We start from the raw sequence: 15,250 nt of genomic DNA, 5'->3' as shown, positions 1-15,250 counted from the left end.
TTTTTTTAAGAGCTAAGAAGTTTATCACTTCTAAAATAGAGCCCTCTGGATTTTTAAACTTGCAGGAAAAATCAGAAAAGCCTAAGAAAAAAATCCAAACCTCAACATATTCATGAGATATGAAATGCCAAACTGTTAGCTTTAGGGTTAAACAAAACCAGCAACAACAAAAAGCATCCTTCCAAAGACTCCTTTTGCACTTAGTCTGTTATAAGTTTCTGTTTGGGAGAGGCTTTGAAACATTGATTTCCAGATGTTGTATAGCTCTGTGAATGCCAGTTACTCTGCGATCAGTTCTAGATGTGAAATGTGTCAATATGGTTTGGAATGGTGGATGTTGAACCTCAGAATTGGTGAATATATATTCAACTTTACAGTTTGCCTGGTGTCAACAGAGTCCCAAGTTCACCACTACTAGCATATGTTTATTCTTTTAATTTGAATTTTTTAGGCTCTAGTACTATTTAAAGGAAGCCTTAATTTATTCTTGACAATAACCACCTACGAGAGATTCATACAAGAGGATGATTATTTAAGTAAGGATATGAAATCTGACCAGCACTTCTTGAAAAATGAGCTTTGTTCTTTGCTTATTTCCGTTCCAATACAAGAGATACTGTAACATATTTGAAGTAATGCGGTTGTTGCATAGAGACTTTTTTCTAAAGAACTGCCAACTCATTACTTCACTGTAGAGGAATGTGATATTTCTAGTATTCCACTTCAGTGACTAGATTAAGTACCTGATGAAAGCCTGTTACTTTGATACTATTGCTTGTTGTCTTTATAGTAATGGTTTACTAAATATCCTGCTTTTGTGCTTGTTTCCAGTACTTTTGTTTATGTATGATATCTTCCTGCTTCTGTCTTGCAAACCTTTGCATTAATAGTGGGAATGGTATTTATAAAAATACTTTGTAAAACCATTATTGTTACTCGAAGTAACACCTAGAGTAGTTGCTTAATGATCTTGTCATGACTTAAAAGAAGTTCTCCCTCAAGCTGGGCTTTTGAAAAATGTATTTGAGTGCTTGAGTAATTACTTTAATAGAAGCCTTATAGGAAAGCACTGAGCAGTAGAAGAACTAAGAAAAGAGCAAAGGTCATCTGTTTGACATGCTTCTGAAGCTGAACATCCTAGAGCTTGTTGTGCTGGCTGAATGGGTTTGGGTTCACAGCTGGTTTGGAGCACTGCTGCGTTCCAGCATCTGCAGAGAAGCCGGGCTGGCTGCAGCTCATACATAGGGAACATGGTGTACGAGAAGAGACCTGAGCATTTTCACATGCTTGCCTTGACCCATCTTGAGTGAAAGTCACTGTGAAGAAAATGGGATTTTCTTCCTGTGCCTTTTGAACTGAATGAACAAGGCTGGCACAATAGCAATCAAGCGTGCTACCCTCATCTTTAAACAATAAAGTTCCTCTAGCTGCTTGTTGAAATGTAAAGCTTTAACTTACTAAGTCATAAAACTGTAACATGCAGTGTTTGTACAGCAGCCCTTCTTTTATTTGGTTTGCTTCTGGGGTGTGGGGTTTGGTTGGTTTTTGCACCTTGTATTGGTGAGAGGCTATTTAGAAAAGAAATCTCTGACTGGTCTGGATTAATTACTTTTCTGGTATGTTGATCCATTAATGAAACAAGGTTTTAGAAAGCAATGTGGTAAGCTTGATAAAGCTGTCGGAGTTGTTGTATGAAGTTCAGATGTCACAGAATTTTTAATTATTTTTTTGTCAAATGCAAATTATTTCAGATATGTTGTCTGGAGTACCATGTTTCAGAGGTGTTTTCAGTAAGTGTGAGCTTGTGGTTTGTGTTCTCATAGCATGACAGGGGTTGGATGCTCTTTATGAGTTGGATATATTCAGGTGTCCATTGCAGTAACTTACTAAAAATTTTAAAATATGGCTGATAATTTTGTCTTGGAGGTTTAATACCAGGCTACGGCAAAGCCATATACAGAGTCACAGTTCTGCGTAGTAATGCCAAACAAGTAATAAAAGTGCATCTCTGAAGAGAGGTCTGATGTAAAGCATGTTTCATGACTCATTGAAGCTTGTGTGTTATATTCAGTGACCAATATCGTATAATATCCTAACGCATGTTTGGTATATGTTGTATGTAGGGTTTCTGTTTTGTTACTGAGTTGATCTGAACTGAGGGAAATAGCTTGGTCATACCTTCCTTTACTAGTGCTGTTAACTGTTTTTGTGTACCTGATACACGATGTTTTGAGACAAGAACACCACCTACTGTTGAAAAGCAGACACTGGGTGTGTGTTTTTCTTGCCTAAATCTTAATGTAATCCCCTTAATGTCGTGTTTTCATGGTCTTGGTGCAAATTGATGGTTTATTTGGTCGTTGGTATTTAAGAGTGGAGATCCTGTAACAAAACTGCTGTTGAATAAAGTGGAGTTACTAGCTAATTTTGTCATATTTCAACAGTCACTTATATAGCTTAAGCAAAATTGATACATGATTTATAGTGACAAGAATAAAGGGAAGAGTATTCGCTTTAAATAGAAACTTGATTGTTCTGAGTCAAATCTGAGACACTGTAGTAGTTTCTTTTCAAGTAAGATAAACTGTCAGACTTGAAAATAACAATGACATCAGAAGTTAAGATATTTTGTAAAATACGTTACAGTAACAAAACATTTTTTTTAAAAAAATAGAAGTCTGTTTTTCATATCTCCATTTTTGGTTTTGTACAAAAATCAAAACCTCTTTTCTGTAGTTATTCAGAGGACTGTATAAAGATCTCGATGTTAGAGCTGACAGGAGTCAACTTGGTGCTGGCAAGACAAGTCTGTGTGCACGTAACTTCCTCTGGGCCACTGTAGTTTTAATCTGGGTGCACACTTTTCAGAAATAAACTAAAAGCTTAACTAAAAAAATTTCTTGTCGAAAGTGTAGTTGTGTTGTTAGTAGTACAAGAGTAAGCTGCCGTCTGAAGATGGCACACCTGTGTCCTATATAGATACTCTTCCTATTTGATTAATTTTGCTATTGGACATTTGTATTCAACAAGCTCAAATGAAAACATCAATTAATGCAAAAATGTGCCTGCACCAGTTGCCCTTCAAGAACTTGGTTCCAGGGAGTGCTGTTTAACTAGTTCTGCAGAACTAGTCAGTTTTCAGTATATTATGTGAGTACAACACAATTTGATACTCTGCTGGTGCTTTTGTCCTTGAAAGGATATTATCTTTTAGAGTATTGTGGAGGGGGGTGGGGGTGGGGGTGGGGAGGCGGAATCTCTGCTTTGAGGGCGGGAACAAACAAGAGAATCTTTCTTGGATTGTTTTTGAGCCAGAGGTTATATTTTTATGGGATCACCAGTACAGCTAGCCATAATACACAGAGGTAGGAGAATGCAAGAAAGACTTTTCGTGCATGCAAATGTCTGCCTTGAAGGCCAGTCTGTAAAGCTCTTGATTTGTTCCTGAGGTCAATATGCAGGTAAAACAGAATTCTTTAAATCCTTGGAACAGTTTTTCTGCATTTACAGTAATTTTTACTCTGTCAATATGAGGTACATTAAGCCTTTTTATATGTATTTTTAATGGGTAAATCTTTTTACTTGTAGGCTTATATGTAGAAGAAGCAATTGTTTAAGCTTCTTTCCCAACTCCTTTTTTTCTTTTTTCTCTCTCCCCCTTTCCCTCAACTGACAGGTATAGGATCTTCGCCAAGAGAGAAGCATGCCTCCCTTAAAAATTCTCCAGTCTCCTCCGGTAAACAGCTCACCAAATCCAAAGTGTCTGTCAAAAGATCAGTGCTTGAGAGAACACCTAGCATCTCATCAGTCAGCAGCACTCAGAGTGAGCGAAGTCTTTTCAGCAGTAATTGTAAGTATCTGTCAAGATTATGGGTTTTAACTCATAGTCAGTATCAACAGCTTGTTGGGAAAAAAATCCCCTTGAAGGGAGTCCTGTCTGACAAAGGCCTGTGTTAATTCTTATTGTGCTACTTATTATTAGTTCTAGATCTTACTCTTTTTGCCTCTTAACTTACAACTTAACTTCTTAAGACATGCCACCTGAAGGAGCTTTGAGCCTTGGAATTTGGTTTGAGTAGAGGTTTCAGTACAGCTCCTCTTCTGCCCTGAAATATTACAAAACCAGCAGGTTTTCTTAAGCAGAAGTTTCCTTGTGTTTACATGTAGTGTAACAAGAAGTAAGTCTGAATGGTTTGCCTGTCATAATATTTGGAACAGCATGTCACAAGTTTTTGATACTAAATGCTCTTTTTGAACTAGGTTATAAGTGCATTCAGAGTTTTAAGACAAAATGGGTAGATGAGATCAAAAGCAGGTAAGTGAAACTGCTGCATGGGTAGACTTCTGTAACTTCTAAGCATCGGTGTATGACCTGAACCAAATCCATCCTGATTAAAACTAGGGAGAAAAATAACAGAACTTGCTTTGATTTGAAGCTCTGTAAAGGATCTGTACTAGCAGTTGTAGGAGTTCTAGGGGTGAAAGTATGAAAGAAATAACACACAAATGACTGTCTGACACATTAGTATTCCTGGCTATATGTACTCAAATGAGTACATTGAAATATCCTGTTACTATCACATCATCTGTTACACCTTGGAGACTGGGCAAAGGCCTTTCCTTTATGCCAGATGTCATTTAAATCTGTCTTCAATGGACTGAAAAAGAGAACTGTCATTTAACATACATCTATAGTTTATGTATGCGCATATGCATGCATACATACATATATAACTGAATTTTCTCTTGTTCTTTTTTTTTTCCCTGTAGTGCCTTCATTAAAAAACTAAAACCTAATGCATTTCTCAAAAGAACATGTGTAATAAAATATGCAGTGCATGTTACTATGACAGCCATGTTGAGTTTTGCTGTTCAGGTTTAGGACTGTATCTGGAATTCCTAAGAAGCTTTGTTCTCTCTTCATTTTACTCTCTCATGTAACAAAGAAAAGGGTCATTGCTTCATAACGAAGAAGTGTATTCAGATTAAGTATCCAAACAGATGACTCCTTATTTAGCCTGGTTTGCTAGCTGGTTTAATCTGTTTTGTCCACTGCCTTTAAGCTTACAATTTTTTCCACTCCGATTCACAAAGAGCAAGCAAGAGCAATATGAGAGGTTGAACATGGCTGCAGTCTCTTTGGCTTTAAGCTTGCTTTGATCTTTTTTAAATGACTGTACCAGGAGGACTCCGCAGTTGCACAGAAACTAATTTTTCTCCTATTATTTTCATCAATTCTACACTAACACCACCGATTGACTCAGGAAGCCACTGTGATACTACCTTACTGACATTGCTGGTAGTGGGAATTTACAGCTTTTGTATTATTTCTTTGTTAGCCACGTTTACTGGGAAAAGAAGTAGGTTGTATTCCTTTTTATTTCTATTTTAAAGCATGTATTTTGTGGAGGTTGGTAAATTTATGCAATATTCTGACTTGCTGATTTTCTGTGAGATGATTTTTCTTTAGTTAATTTCTTACACTTAATGGGAATGATTTATGTCTGATGGTCAGGTTTTGTGACTATAATGAGTTTAGGTTACATATAATTCATATGTTAGTAAAGCGAAGTCTTTATGACTTTGAATCAAAGTGGAAAGAACTAATGAATTTACTTTGTACTCTAATAGTAAGTACAGTGCTGTTCCTGTGTTTCAGTCTTTCAGTCTACTATACAATGTCAGGGGAAAAAAAAAAATCTGTGTTTCTAAACCTAAAATGTTTTTATTAGATTGGTGGAACACACAAAGATGAAAATGGGAGGTTTATGCTGTTGAATGTAATGAAATTTTTGATAACCTATTGTGGTCCTCTCAACAGCATTAAATTGACAAAGCTGTTTGGCTTGTTTTGTTTAAGGAGTTTGCCTTGTGTTAGAGGAGCAAAAATATACGAAGAGAGGATTTCTCCTGCTCTGTCAGTTCAGCCCTTTGTTTTGGGATGCCCTTGGACGGGTAATTTCCTGTGGTAACATTAAGGATTTTTTTTGTCTAATGAGCACTTGAGTGTTATGATTCTTTTCTCTAAAAAGGCTTAATACTTGAGAAGTTTGGAAATCATGAAGTTTGAAATCCTGTTGTTAATAAAAGCATATTTTGCATGCAAACTGTTAGTTTGAGCAGTGAAAATTTGGGGTTTTAACAGAGAAATCATCTCAGTTTCAGTGCTGAGCTGAAAGTACTATCTTTTGAATTTACTGTAATGTTTAAACTCTGAGGTTAAGAACAAGATTCCAAATTTGAATTGCATTAGAATAATTACATATAAAGGAAATAGTGTTTCAGAAGTTAAAAAGCTGATTCTAGCAGTTGACCTGGAACTGCATTTCTGTACAGTAAGTATTTCACTAAAATTCTTTTAATGAGTTGAGTTTTTAAACATTTTAGATCTTAGCTGGGGTGAGATCACTTCATACCTGTCGGTCTTTGTTCAAGATTGCAGTAGCTACTCTATGAATAACCATCTTTGAATCATACAGTGACCAAACTTTGCAAATTTACCTTTTTTTCTGCATGCAGCCTGATTAGCTGACCGCAGGCTTCCAGTAGGACAATGCAGTGCCCTAACTAGTCCTGCACCAAAAGGGTGCTCACTCACCCAAAGTGTTACTTCCATGGCATGCTTCTGGTTTAGAAGACAGTAGCATAGCAGTTTGTAAGCAGTTATTAGCTGCTTGCAGTGAACTCTGAGCAAAAATCCTTAGTTTGATGTTTTACAGAAAAATTTAAGGACTGCTTCAGGCCTCATGGTTTACTAACACCAATTGGTTTGAATCATCTGATGTTGATCAGGATCAGATTCCCACAGAATAACTGTTATTGATGTGTTATGCAAATTGTTCCTCATGTATAGATTTTTTGCAAATATTTAGCTTTTGTGCCTTTAGAGAGGCTCTAACTTTGTTTATTTAAAAAAAAGAAAAGAGGAGGTCTTCAGTTGCATATGTTTCTAAAAGGAAAAGCAGTTCTGTCCCTTCTCCTGTCATGGAAAATGTATTGATTAGTGGCCAGAAAGCATCTTTTGGAAGTGGTTAACTTATGTAGTATATGCTAGTGCATTTGAAGACACTAAAATGATCTCAAGACTCTGTTCATCTTCTGATGAACAATATTAGATACGTAGTTCATACTACCTTTAAAAAAAAAAAATCAACCTTATTAAAACAATAATCTGGGACAAGCCTGATACTATATGACACACCCTCCCCCCCCCCCCCCCTTTTTATTTTGTTCCTTTAAATGACTAGAGAAGAAAACAACAGTGTGACAAACTATTCCAGTGTGCATAGGTTCTGCTTATCTCTGGTAAAAGCGTTGTCATAGTCATAGAATACCAGGTTGGAAGGGTCCTCAGGGATTATCAGGTCCAACCTCTCTGGCAAAAGCACTGTCTAGACAAGATGGCCCAGCTCCCTGTCCAGCTGATTCTTAAAAGTGTCCAGTGTTAGGGAAAATTGCTTGCTCTGCTGGGGTGTCAATTTCTTACTCTTTACTGTGTCAGTATACGTGGGTTTTTAGTACCTGAACCAAAGTGTACTCAATCTATACTTACTTTAGAAGTATTATATTTTTTTCTGAAAGAATAAAACAATGCTTTCTCTAAATTTCAGGGTTTTTTCAAGGAAAAGTTTTCATTGTGACAATAAACCAAACCTCTCTCAAGTTCCTTTGAAATGGAACAAAACGTCATCTGTAGCAACTGCCCTGTTAGGTGGAAACCTGATTTTGATGTGAGGTAGCAAATGCTTATTGTCCTGCCTTTCCCAATTTGGGGGTCTCTGCCTCTTTTTGCAGGGAGTATTTTGCTGTATGACTTGAGCTTTCCCGGGAGGGCAGGGAATTTTCTGAGGCTTGCTGTCACTGAGGAGGTCACTGTTCTGAACTTTCTTAAAACTTGTTTGGTAGCTGGTGAACACAGCTGGCCCCACAAGGATGGGAGGGGTGCAGAGTCTGCTGGTGGTGCGCGCGCCACATCATTGAAACAGCACGCTCAGCTCAAATGAGAGACAACAGGGGAAGATGTTGCATGAGGAAGTTGTCTTGAGTTTTATTTGGTTTTTATTTTTTCAACAGTCAATTTTGTGGCCAGAATGTCTTTGTGTATTGATGATGCTTTTTCTTGGCTTAAACTGAAATGTGATCTGTGTTTGCTTTGTACAGCAAGACCAGACTTCTAGTTATATATTTTGATAAATACACTTATAAATCCCTCTTACACATATTTTAAAGCTGTATGTCTGGTTCTGAGAAGTGTTTGTAACAGTCATAGGCTGATTGATCTGTTACAGTTCATCAGTCTGTACTGAAGATATCAGAGGTGGTCATAATACTTTTACTTCAACTTGTGTTTCTTCTAACTTTAACCTTGGGTAAAACAAGCTTGTTTCAGGATTTAATTTTCCCCAAACTAGATACAGCCTAGAGAAAGTTCTTTGTTGTTCTGTGTTGCAGCTGCAAGTGCCACAGTTATTGTCAAGAATGGAGAATGGCCTCCAAAACCAGCCTGCCAGAATGGTACTTCAGGATCTGTCCCTTTGAAAGCAGTACCAAGACCTAGATTACACTCGAAGTCAGCTCCAAAAGGTATATGGGTCTGTTTGTAAATAAAATGAAGCTACAGATGCTACTGTTACGGTACCTTACCTGTGGCAGATGGCTGCCTCCTGAAGCATGTTTGTTAAACAGTGGTCTTGGAAAATAGTGCAAGGAAATAAAATCACATTAGTGGTACTTCAAGTTTTGCAGGATTTCATAGGAAGGCTAAAATGTCCTTTGTATTGTTGTAATTCACTGGAGTATCTCAGGCAAATGAAGAGGAGGTCTGCACTGTGATACGGCTAAGGTTTGCATGGCACAAGGTCTTAATGCACTCTGCTGTGTGGCAGGTGTCATTGCATGGGGTTTATGTTGTTTTAGTAAGAGTTCTTTTCTGTCACAAAGCTCAGGTACAGACTCTGTGGCTGCTGGTGATCTGCAGGGTAGACCTACCCTGAATTTATCCTGAGTGTATGGTTGTCCTCATCCTTATGCATACTTTTCATTGCCTTTACCCCTTTCAGGATAGGAAGGACCTTGGGGGATGAAGTGTCTTCTTTCATAGATGAATGACATTGTCCCATCTTTCCAAGGGGAGAGTCCCAGAAAGACCTTAGCTCTTCATACTGCTTTTTTGTGATGATATTCTTAGTGGCCGAAGTGGAAGCAGAGGTTTGCTCTAACTTTTAGCAGAGATAAACAATTGTACTTCATCATCTGTTGCTAGAAGAAACATTAATTTAAATGTACTTTCTGTCTTTGTATTAAACACTATTCTGGTTCGGGTTCCTATATGAGCCAGGATCCCTTGATCAGCCGACAGTGCTTCTCCACTCAAGCCACAAACAGCAGTTGACAATTCATTCTCTGGCCAAAATTAAAGACACAATGGGAGCAGATAAATAAGCTTGCTGTCTCTCTTTCCTAAATCCTAGTTATAATCAGCTTGCTTCTGACCATCTTTGTGGTGAACTGGTTATTGTAATTGGATAAACCTAATTAAATACTATGCTCCTGCTTTAGGCTTAAGTTTTAAGCTGGTATCTGACATAATTGAGAATAAATAGAAGAGGTGTCTGCCAAATGTCACCCTATAATGACACGCTTTAAAATGGTAAACAATGAAAAGAAACAATTTGCCACAAACTGTAACACTTTGAAACAAACGCCAATTTTATGGCTGGCTGATAAGCTGATGCTTTCTGCTGGGGTCCGACACATGTGACACAGCTATGCACTGTTTAATGTCATCCATGATCTGGGCGCTAGGAGTGTGCCTTCAGCACCTGCAGGAGCAGTGTGGCCAGAAGAAGCTGGTATTCCCTGCCTTGGCTCAGTGTTACTGGGACTACTCTGTTGTGTTTTGGGGCCTTCCCAGTTCAAGGGGGTTGTTTTGAAATAGGAAAGGTCACTGGAAACTTAGGAACATGGTTAGAGTCTCTGACCACGTGACCTGTGAGGAGAGGTTGAGGGCATTGAGCTTGTGTAGTCAGGCAAAAAAGAGCCTAAGGGGAGATGCTGTAACAGTTTGCAGTAACTTGAAAAGGACAGCCACAAAGGTGGTGGTGCCAAACTCTTTTCAGTAGTACCAGATGATTTTGCGATGGGAAATAATTGAAATTGTGGAGTGGGAGTTGCAGCATTGCCCAGCGGGGCCATAGAGCCTCCCTTCCTGGAGGTTTGAAAGGCTCAGCTAGACAAAAGCATGGTCAACTGATCTAGTCTTGGTGGTGGCCCTGCTCTGAGTGGGAGACTGGATAGCTGGCCCACAGAGGTCCTTCTCAGCCAGTGTTTCTGTAGCTGTGCTGTATTTGCTGCTGTTTTGGGACTTAAGTAATTCAATCTTAGTGCTAAAGTGCAATCTTTCCTAACATTTTCTTCTGCTTAGAAGCTTTATTAAAACTATCTTTTTATTTCTTCCAATGTGAGTTCTGGTAAAGCAAAGCTAAATTGATATATAGCTTAAATTTTCTAGAAGGTGTTTCTTTTTGTGTTTACTTGAGTAGATTTGTGCATCTTGTTAACTGCAAATATGTTATTTTAGGCATGTCTTTAATTGCTGACATAGTTCTACTTTTAAACCTGATCTAAGCTTCTATTTCTAGGAGCCAAGACCAGGTCTCCTTCACTGAACCAGTGCATACCAAAATCGTCTGGGCCACTGCACTCAGCAAGGAAAGTCAGTGAGGCTAGAGGTAATCAGCTGTTGAATAAAGTCAATTTTTCACTTATGTTCTCAAATACCTCTATTTTGAAAAAGAACAGCTATGCTCTATGACTTCAGAGTAATTGTAATAATCAGTCTGTTCTTTTTCCTTGTAGTTCAAAGTATTGAAGACTGGCTTTGCGAAGTGTTCCTTATGTGTTTGTTTAATCTGGGGGGGAAAAAAACCAGGGCATTCATTGTCCACTATCTGCTTGAAACTTGCATCCCATGAGGACTCAGAATACTTGATAATGTCTGTTAAATGTTATTCTGTCATCTGCTTATAAGATCGTATACTTAAAAGACACAACACAGACTAGATTTTCCAAGTTTGTGTTTAAGCAAGATGCTTGTGAGAGTGTGCTGATCAGCTTTGACTGTTGAGAATAATTACTCCATTTCATGTGTCTGTATCAGATGCTTGGTTTATCTTTAACTTTGGATTGAAATTAGTCATTTTTACCAGAGTGAATCAAAAGAATAGATATGAATCCTCAGGCAAGTTTTGTAGGACAAAATTTTGACTTTGGGAGCCAAGTTCCATTTGCATGGCTTAGATAAGGGGAAACAAGTATGGTAGTGGTACAAAGCAGGTTGTTTCCTATTGAAACACCTTCTGTAGCATCATACACTATTTGTAAAGCCTGAAGAAAACTGATGGGTGTTTTCAACAGACCTTTTATAAACTGCACATGACTCTTGCAGTTATACGTAGCAGTCCAAAAGAGTGCTTTCATTTAATTAATATCCTTAAAAATAATGAGGTTCTTAGGTCAGTTTTCATATGACTCTAAAATAATACATAGGTGTAGATTTACCTTCTCGGTGCTTTCATTTATATCTAACTTGATTGGTAGCACATTTGAGGGTGCTCTTTCTTTATGCCTTCTTTATACAAATAAAATAACTGGAGCATATAGGTGGGAAAAAAGTTACTATGATGCTGGTATAGACAATTTTTTTTTTTATTACCTGTGGTCATCTATGAATGAGTAAAATGAAGCAGTACTATGTGGCTTAAATGACACATGATAATTGTAATGTGGAAAAAAAAAAAGTTCGGCGTATTGGGAATTCATCGTGCATTTCCAAATAGTTTAACCTTATAATTCTAAATCTTGCTGTTGAACATGCCATTGGCCATGGCAAGAAACAAAAAAACTGAAATTGTGAAGTTTAAGGAGCTTATGTGGAATGAACCTTAGAAAAAGGCACCCATACTGCCCCTTACTGGCCTGAAGTGTAATTCTCCCCTCTTTTGCTTTTTTCATTTCTTTTTCTTTTTTTTTTTCCTTCCCTGAACATCCTAGGTACTCCTGGAAGAAATGGACACCAAAGCCTGTCTCGTTTGGGTCCTGGTGAGTTTTCTGAACATATTTTTGCATTTTGGGGTGCAATTTAAATTAGGTTTATACATTACATTAGTATGTTGGTTCTTTTCTTGGAAGACCAGTTTTGCAGTGGATAATTCCATAAACCATCACTGATTCCAGTTTCAAGGGATATTGAGAAAAGTCTTTTTTTTTTTTTTTTACTTACTTCTGGCTACCCAGCTCTTAAAATATGCAGTCTGTACTATCTGTCAGTCTCTGTTTCCAGTGAAACATAAGGACGTTCTAGCTGTAACCAAAAAAAAGTTTGGCAATGAAACTTGGATGTAGTTTTTGCTGTTTAGTCACAGTGAGGTAAGTAATTATTAAAGCTCATGTGTTCTGACTTTAAAAAAAGTTAATAGAAGAATCATACAGAATAACAGTTTTTTCTGGAAGGTTCGTGGTAGACACCCTTTTGGTGTGAGCTGTCTCTGTATCACTGCAGACTAGACTTGAATAAGAAGTTGAAATTATCTGACCATATTGATGTGTGTGTCTGTTTGTATGGCAGCAGGAGGAATTGCAGCTGATTAAGTGACAGATGGCGTTCCAAAATCTGGCAGAGTTTTAAGGACTTCATATTGAGTTTGGTTTTGGTGTTTATGCCAGTTTGGACACCTGGTGCTAGCTTCTATCTGCCAGGAGACAGAAAAGTCTTCAGATGATGTTTCTACTTGCAGCAATTTCCAGGACTTTTCAAAAGAGTTGGCAGTCTAAATTGGTTACCCAAGCATCAGGGTATATTTGCTGAATTAAAAGCTGCTTGTAATTAATTACTCATTGAAAAGCCCTTTTTGAAAGATACTGAAGATCACTGGAAAGCCCTGTGTCCCCTGAGTGAATAGCAGATGTTTTTATGAAAGAGGTGCTGTAGCCAAGCAGATGTTACGGATTTGAGTCTGGAATCACTGGGTAAATCAGTTCTGACCTGTAACTCTGGTACTGTGGCAGTATGTTTTTAATTTCCTGTAGTCATAACACAAGTCTAATGCTTTTGCCTTTTACTCTCTTGGGTGTCAAATGTCTGCATATTAATTGTGACTGAGTACTTTGTTAGATATCTTCTGTTCAGAGTCAGGGCTTCTGTCATACAGCAAGCATAAAACTTTGTACAAAATGCTTATTCTGTTTGTTTGTTGCTTCTATTGATACTTGGCTGAACTAATGTTAGTTTAGGTATAGCCTGACAGTAAGTTCCACAGCCTCGTATGTAGTCAGTTATATAAGAGTATAGAGGATGATACAGGTAGCAACATAATGTCTTGATTAGCACAACTGAGGGAACTCATGATGAGCAACAATGTCTGTTTTTGGACTAGAAACAGAAAATGAAATTCCTCTCCTGTTTGCTTATGGTAGTCTTAAAATTTAACTTTATTTTCCCCTAAACTTAGCATGGCACTTTCTCTGTTTTCCACGCAGAAAACTAATTAGTGCTCCCTTCCATTTTTACTAGTTAAAAATAATTTTTCTTATGACTTGTCTTCTTCAGACTAATAAAGAATGTAGCTACGCAGCCTTGAAGTATTCTATTCAATGCCATGAAAACACAGCTATAAACTCTGAAATGGCTGTAATATTTAGTGATTCTTTAGAAAATGCTCATTTAGCATCATACTTTTGCCAGTTGATTAGCTGTATGTCAGTGTTTGTCTTGATAAACCTGAACTGTTTCTGGTATTGAGTCAGCTTCCAAAACTGGATGATGTATTAGACTTTCAAGTTAATACATTTTTAACTTATACAGAGCATTAGTATAATTTCCCATTTATGAATGCAAAGCTTTCTGATGGAGTATTTTGCTTTGTTTAAGAAAGATTTTTTTTTTTTTTTTTTTTTTAATCCCCCCCCACCCCCACCCCTCCCCCCCAGTTGCAGATAGTTCTTACAGAATAAAAATACTGTGTTGCTGCTTGGATATTCTGCAGTACAATGTCTTACATTTTAAGAAAAGACAAATGATCTTTCTTGAAATGAACGGAAATAGTGCCAGCTGGTACCATGTAGAATGATGCCTACTATCTTTTTTTTTCTTTAGTGACCTAATATTATAGTGAAGCTTTGTTCTAGTGATTTTAGCTAGTTTAAAGCTTTTTGTTCTTTTATTTCAGTGCCATAGTTAATGCTACAGTTTTTGGCTTCATTTGGTAAGGAGGTCCAACCCCACTTCTATTTCTTGCCCATGTGCTCTGTCTGAAGTCAGGACTAATTTATTGCGACAGGACTCTGATAATTGATTACAATACTAAGGCATTATTTAATGAGCTATATCTAGCTCAGTTTAATGTTGCTTTTCACATTACTTCAAGGATGGAAAAATGGCAGGTGTTTCTAGGATGTGGTCTCTGTTCTCTGTTTGTGCTCTTTATCCATTTTCCATTCACTTACAACAACAATGCAAAGCCAGAATCTGCTTGGCAAATCAAGGCACAACATACTGTTAGTATACCAGTAAAAATGGAGAGACTTACGTATTTGCAGCTGTTCATTCTTTGTACGTGTTAAAACATTCACAAGGTTTCTTTTTGTGAATTTTGTATTTTTCATAGATGATATTCCAGTGTATCAAGTAATTTCTACAAATGTTGCCTCTTGTGAGATGTAATTTTGAACTAGATGCAAAACTGCCTCTAAAAATGCATAAAGTTAGTGCTCTTTCCTTTGTTTCTCCAGCCCTCCCCGTAGAACAAGTGACCTACTTCTAATACCTGTGCAGTATATTACAGTGCAGTGTGTATATACAGTGGATATTCATGTCTCACGTCTCTGTTACTGACTGAAGGTTAAGGATAGGTTACGATACAGTAATCCCTGAAACTACATAAGCCAAGCAAAAACCAGTAGCCTTTTTGGCAGTTTCTAAGATAAGGCTATCATTTTAGGAATAAAGCATGTAAATATTTATTGGAAAGCTTTATCCTGTTGTTCAGTCACCGTGAAAGGTATGTACAGTCTATTATGGATAACAAGTTAGACTGAGGCTTGTGGCACAACACTGTCGTCAGGAGAGCTAGGGCAACTGCTGGATAAACCCGTAAATTATTATTAAATATGAACAATGTGGTTTATGTCATCTTTATTCTACTATGATCAAGTATGCGTAGTGGAATCAGTTACTAAAGGCTGTAGAAGCCAT

The 15,250-nt window shown here is 37.5% G+C and overlaps 1 protein-coding gene across 3 annotated transcripts in view; it reads left to right on the top strand.

Annotated features, from left to right (window-relative positions):
* MTUS1 (microtubule associated scaffold protein 1) overlaps nucleotides 1–15,250 on the top strand; it is a 129,246-nt gene that overhangs the window by 50,231 nt on the left and 63,765 nt on the right. For all 3 annotated transcript variants that reach the window (XR_012623086.1, XM_074822651.1, XM_074822652.1), the window contains exons 4-7: nucleotides 3,677–3,850; nucleotides 8,452–8,583; nucleotides 10,641–10,730; nucleotides 12,052–12,099. Coding sequence is in view for 2 of the 3 variants with exons in the window: in XM_074822651.1 (XP_074678752.1) it covers nucleotides 3,677–3,850; nucleotides 8,452–8,583; nucleotides 10,641–10,730; nucleotides 12,052–12,099 (444 nt within the window). In the remaining variant the exon portion in view is untranslated. The remainder of the gene's footprint in view (nucleotides 1–3,676; nucleotides 3,851–8,451; nucleotides 8,584–10,640; nucleotides 10,731–12,051; nucleotides 12,100–15,250) is intronic.

This window comes from Strix aluco, chromosome 4, assembly GCF_031877795.1.
Source record: "Strix aluco isolate bStrAlu1 chromosome 4, bStrAlu1.hap1, whole genome shotgun sequence".
Classification (NCBI taxonomy): Eukaryota; Metazoa; Chordata; class Aves; order Strigiformes; family Strigidae; genus Strix; species Strix aluco.
The sequence above is the reverse complement of the archived record's forward strand: the minus strand, read 5'-3'. Positions and strand labels throughout refer to the sequence as shown.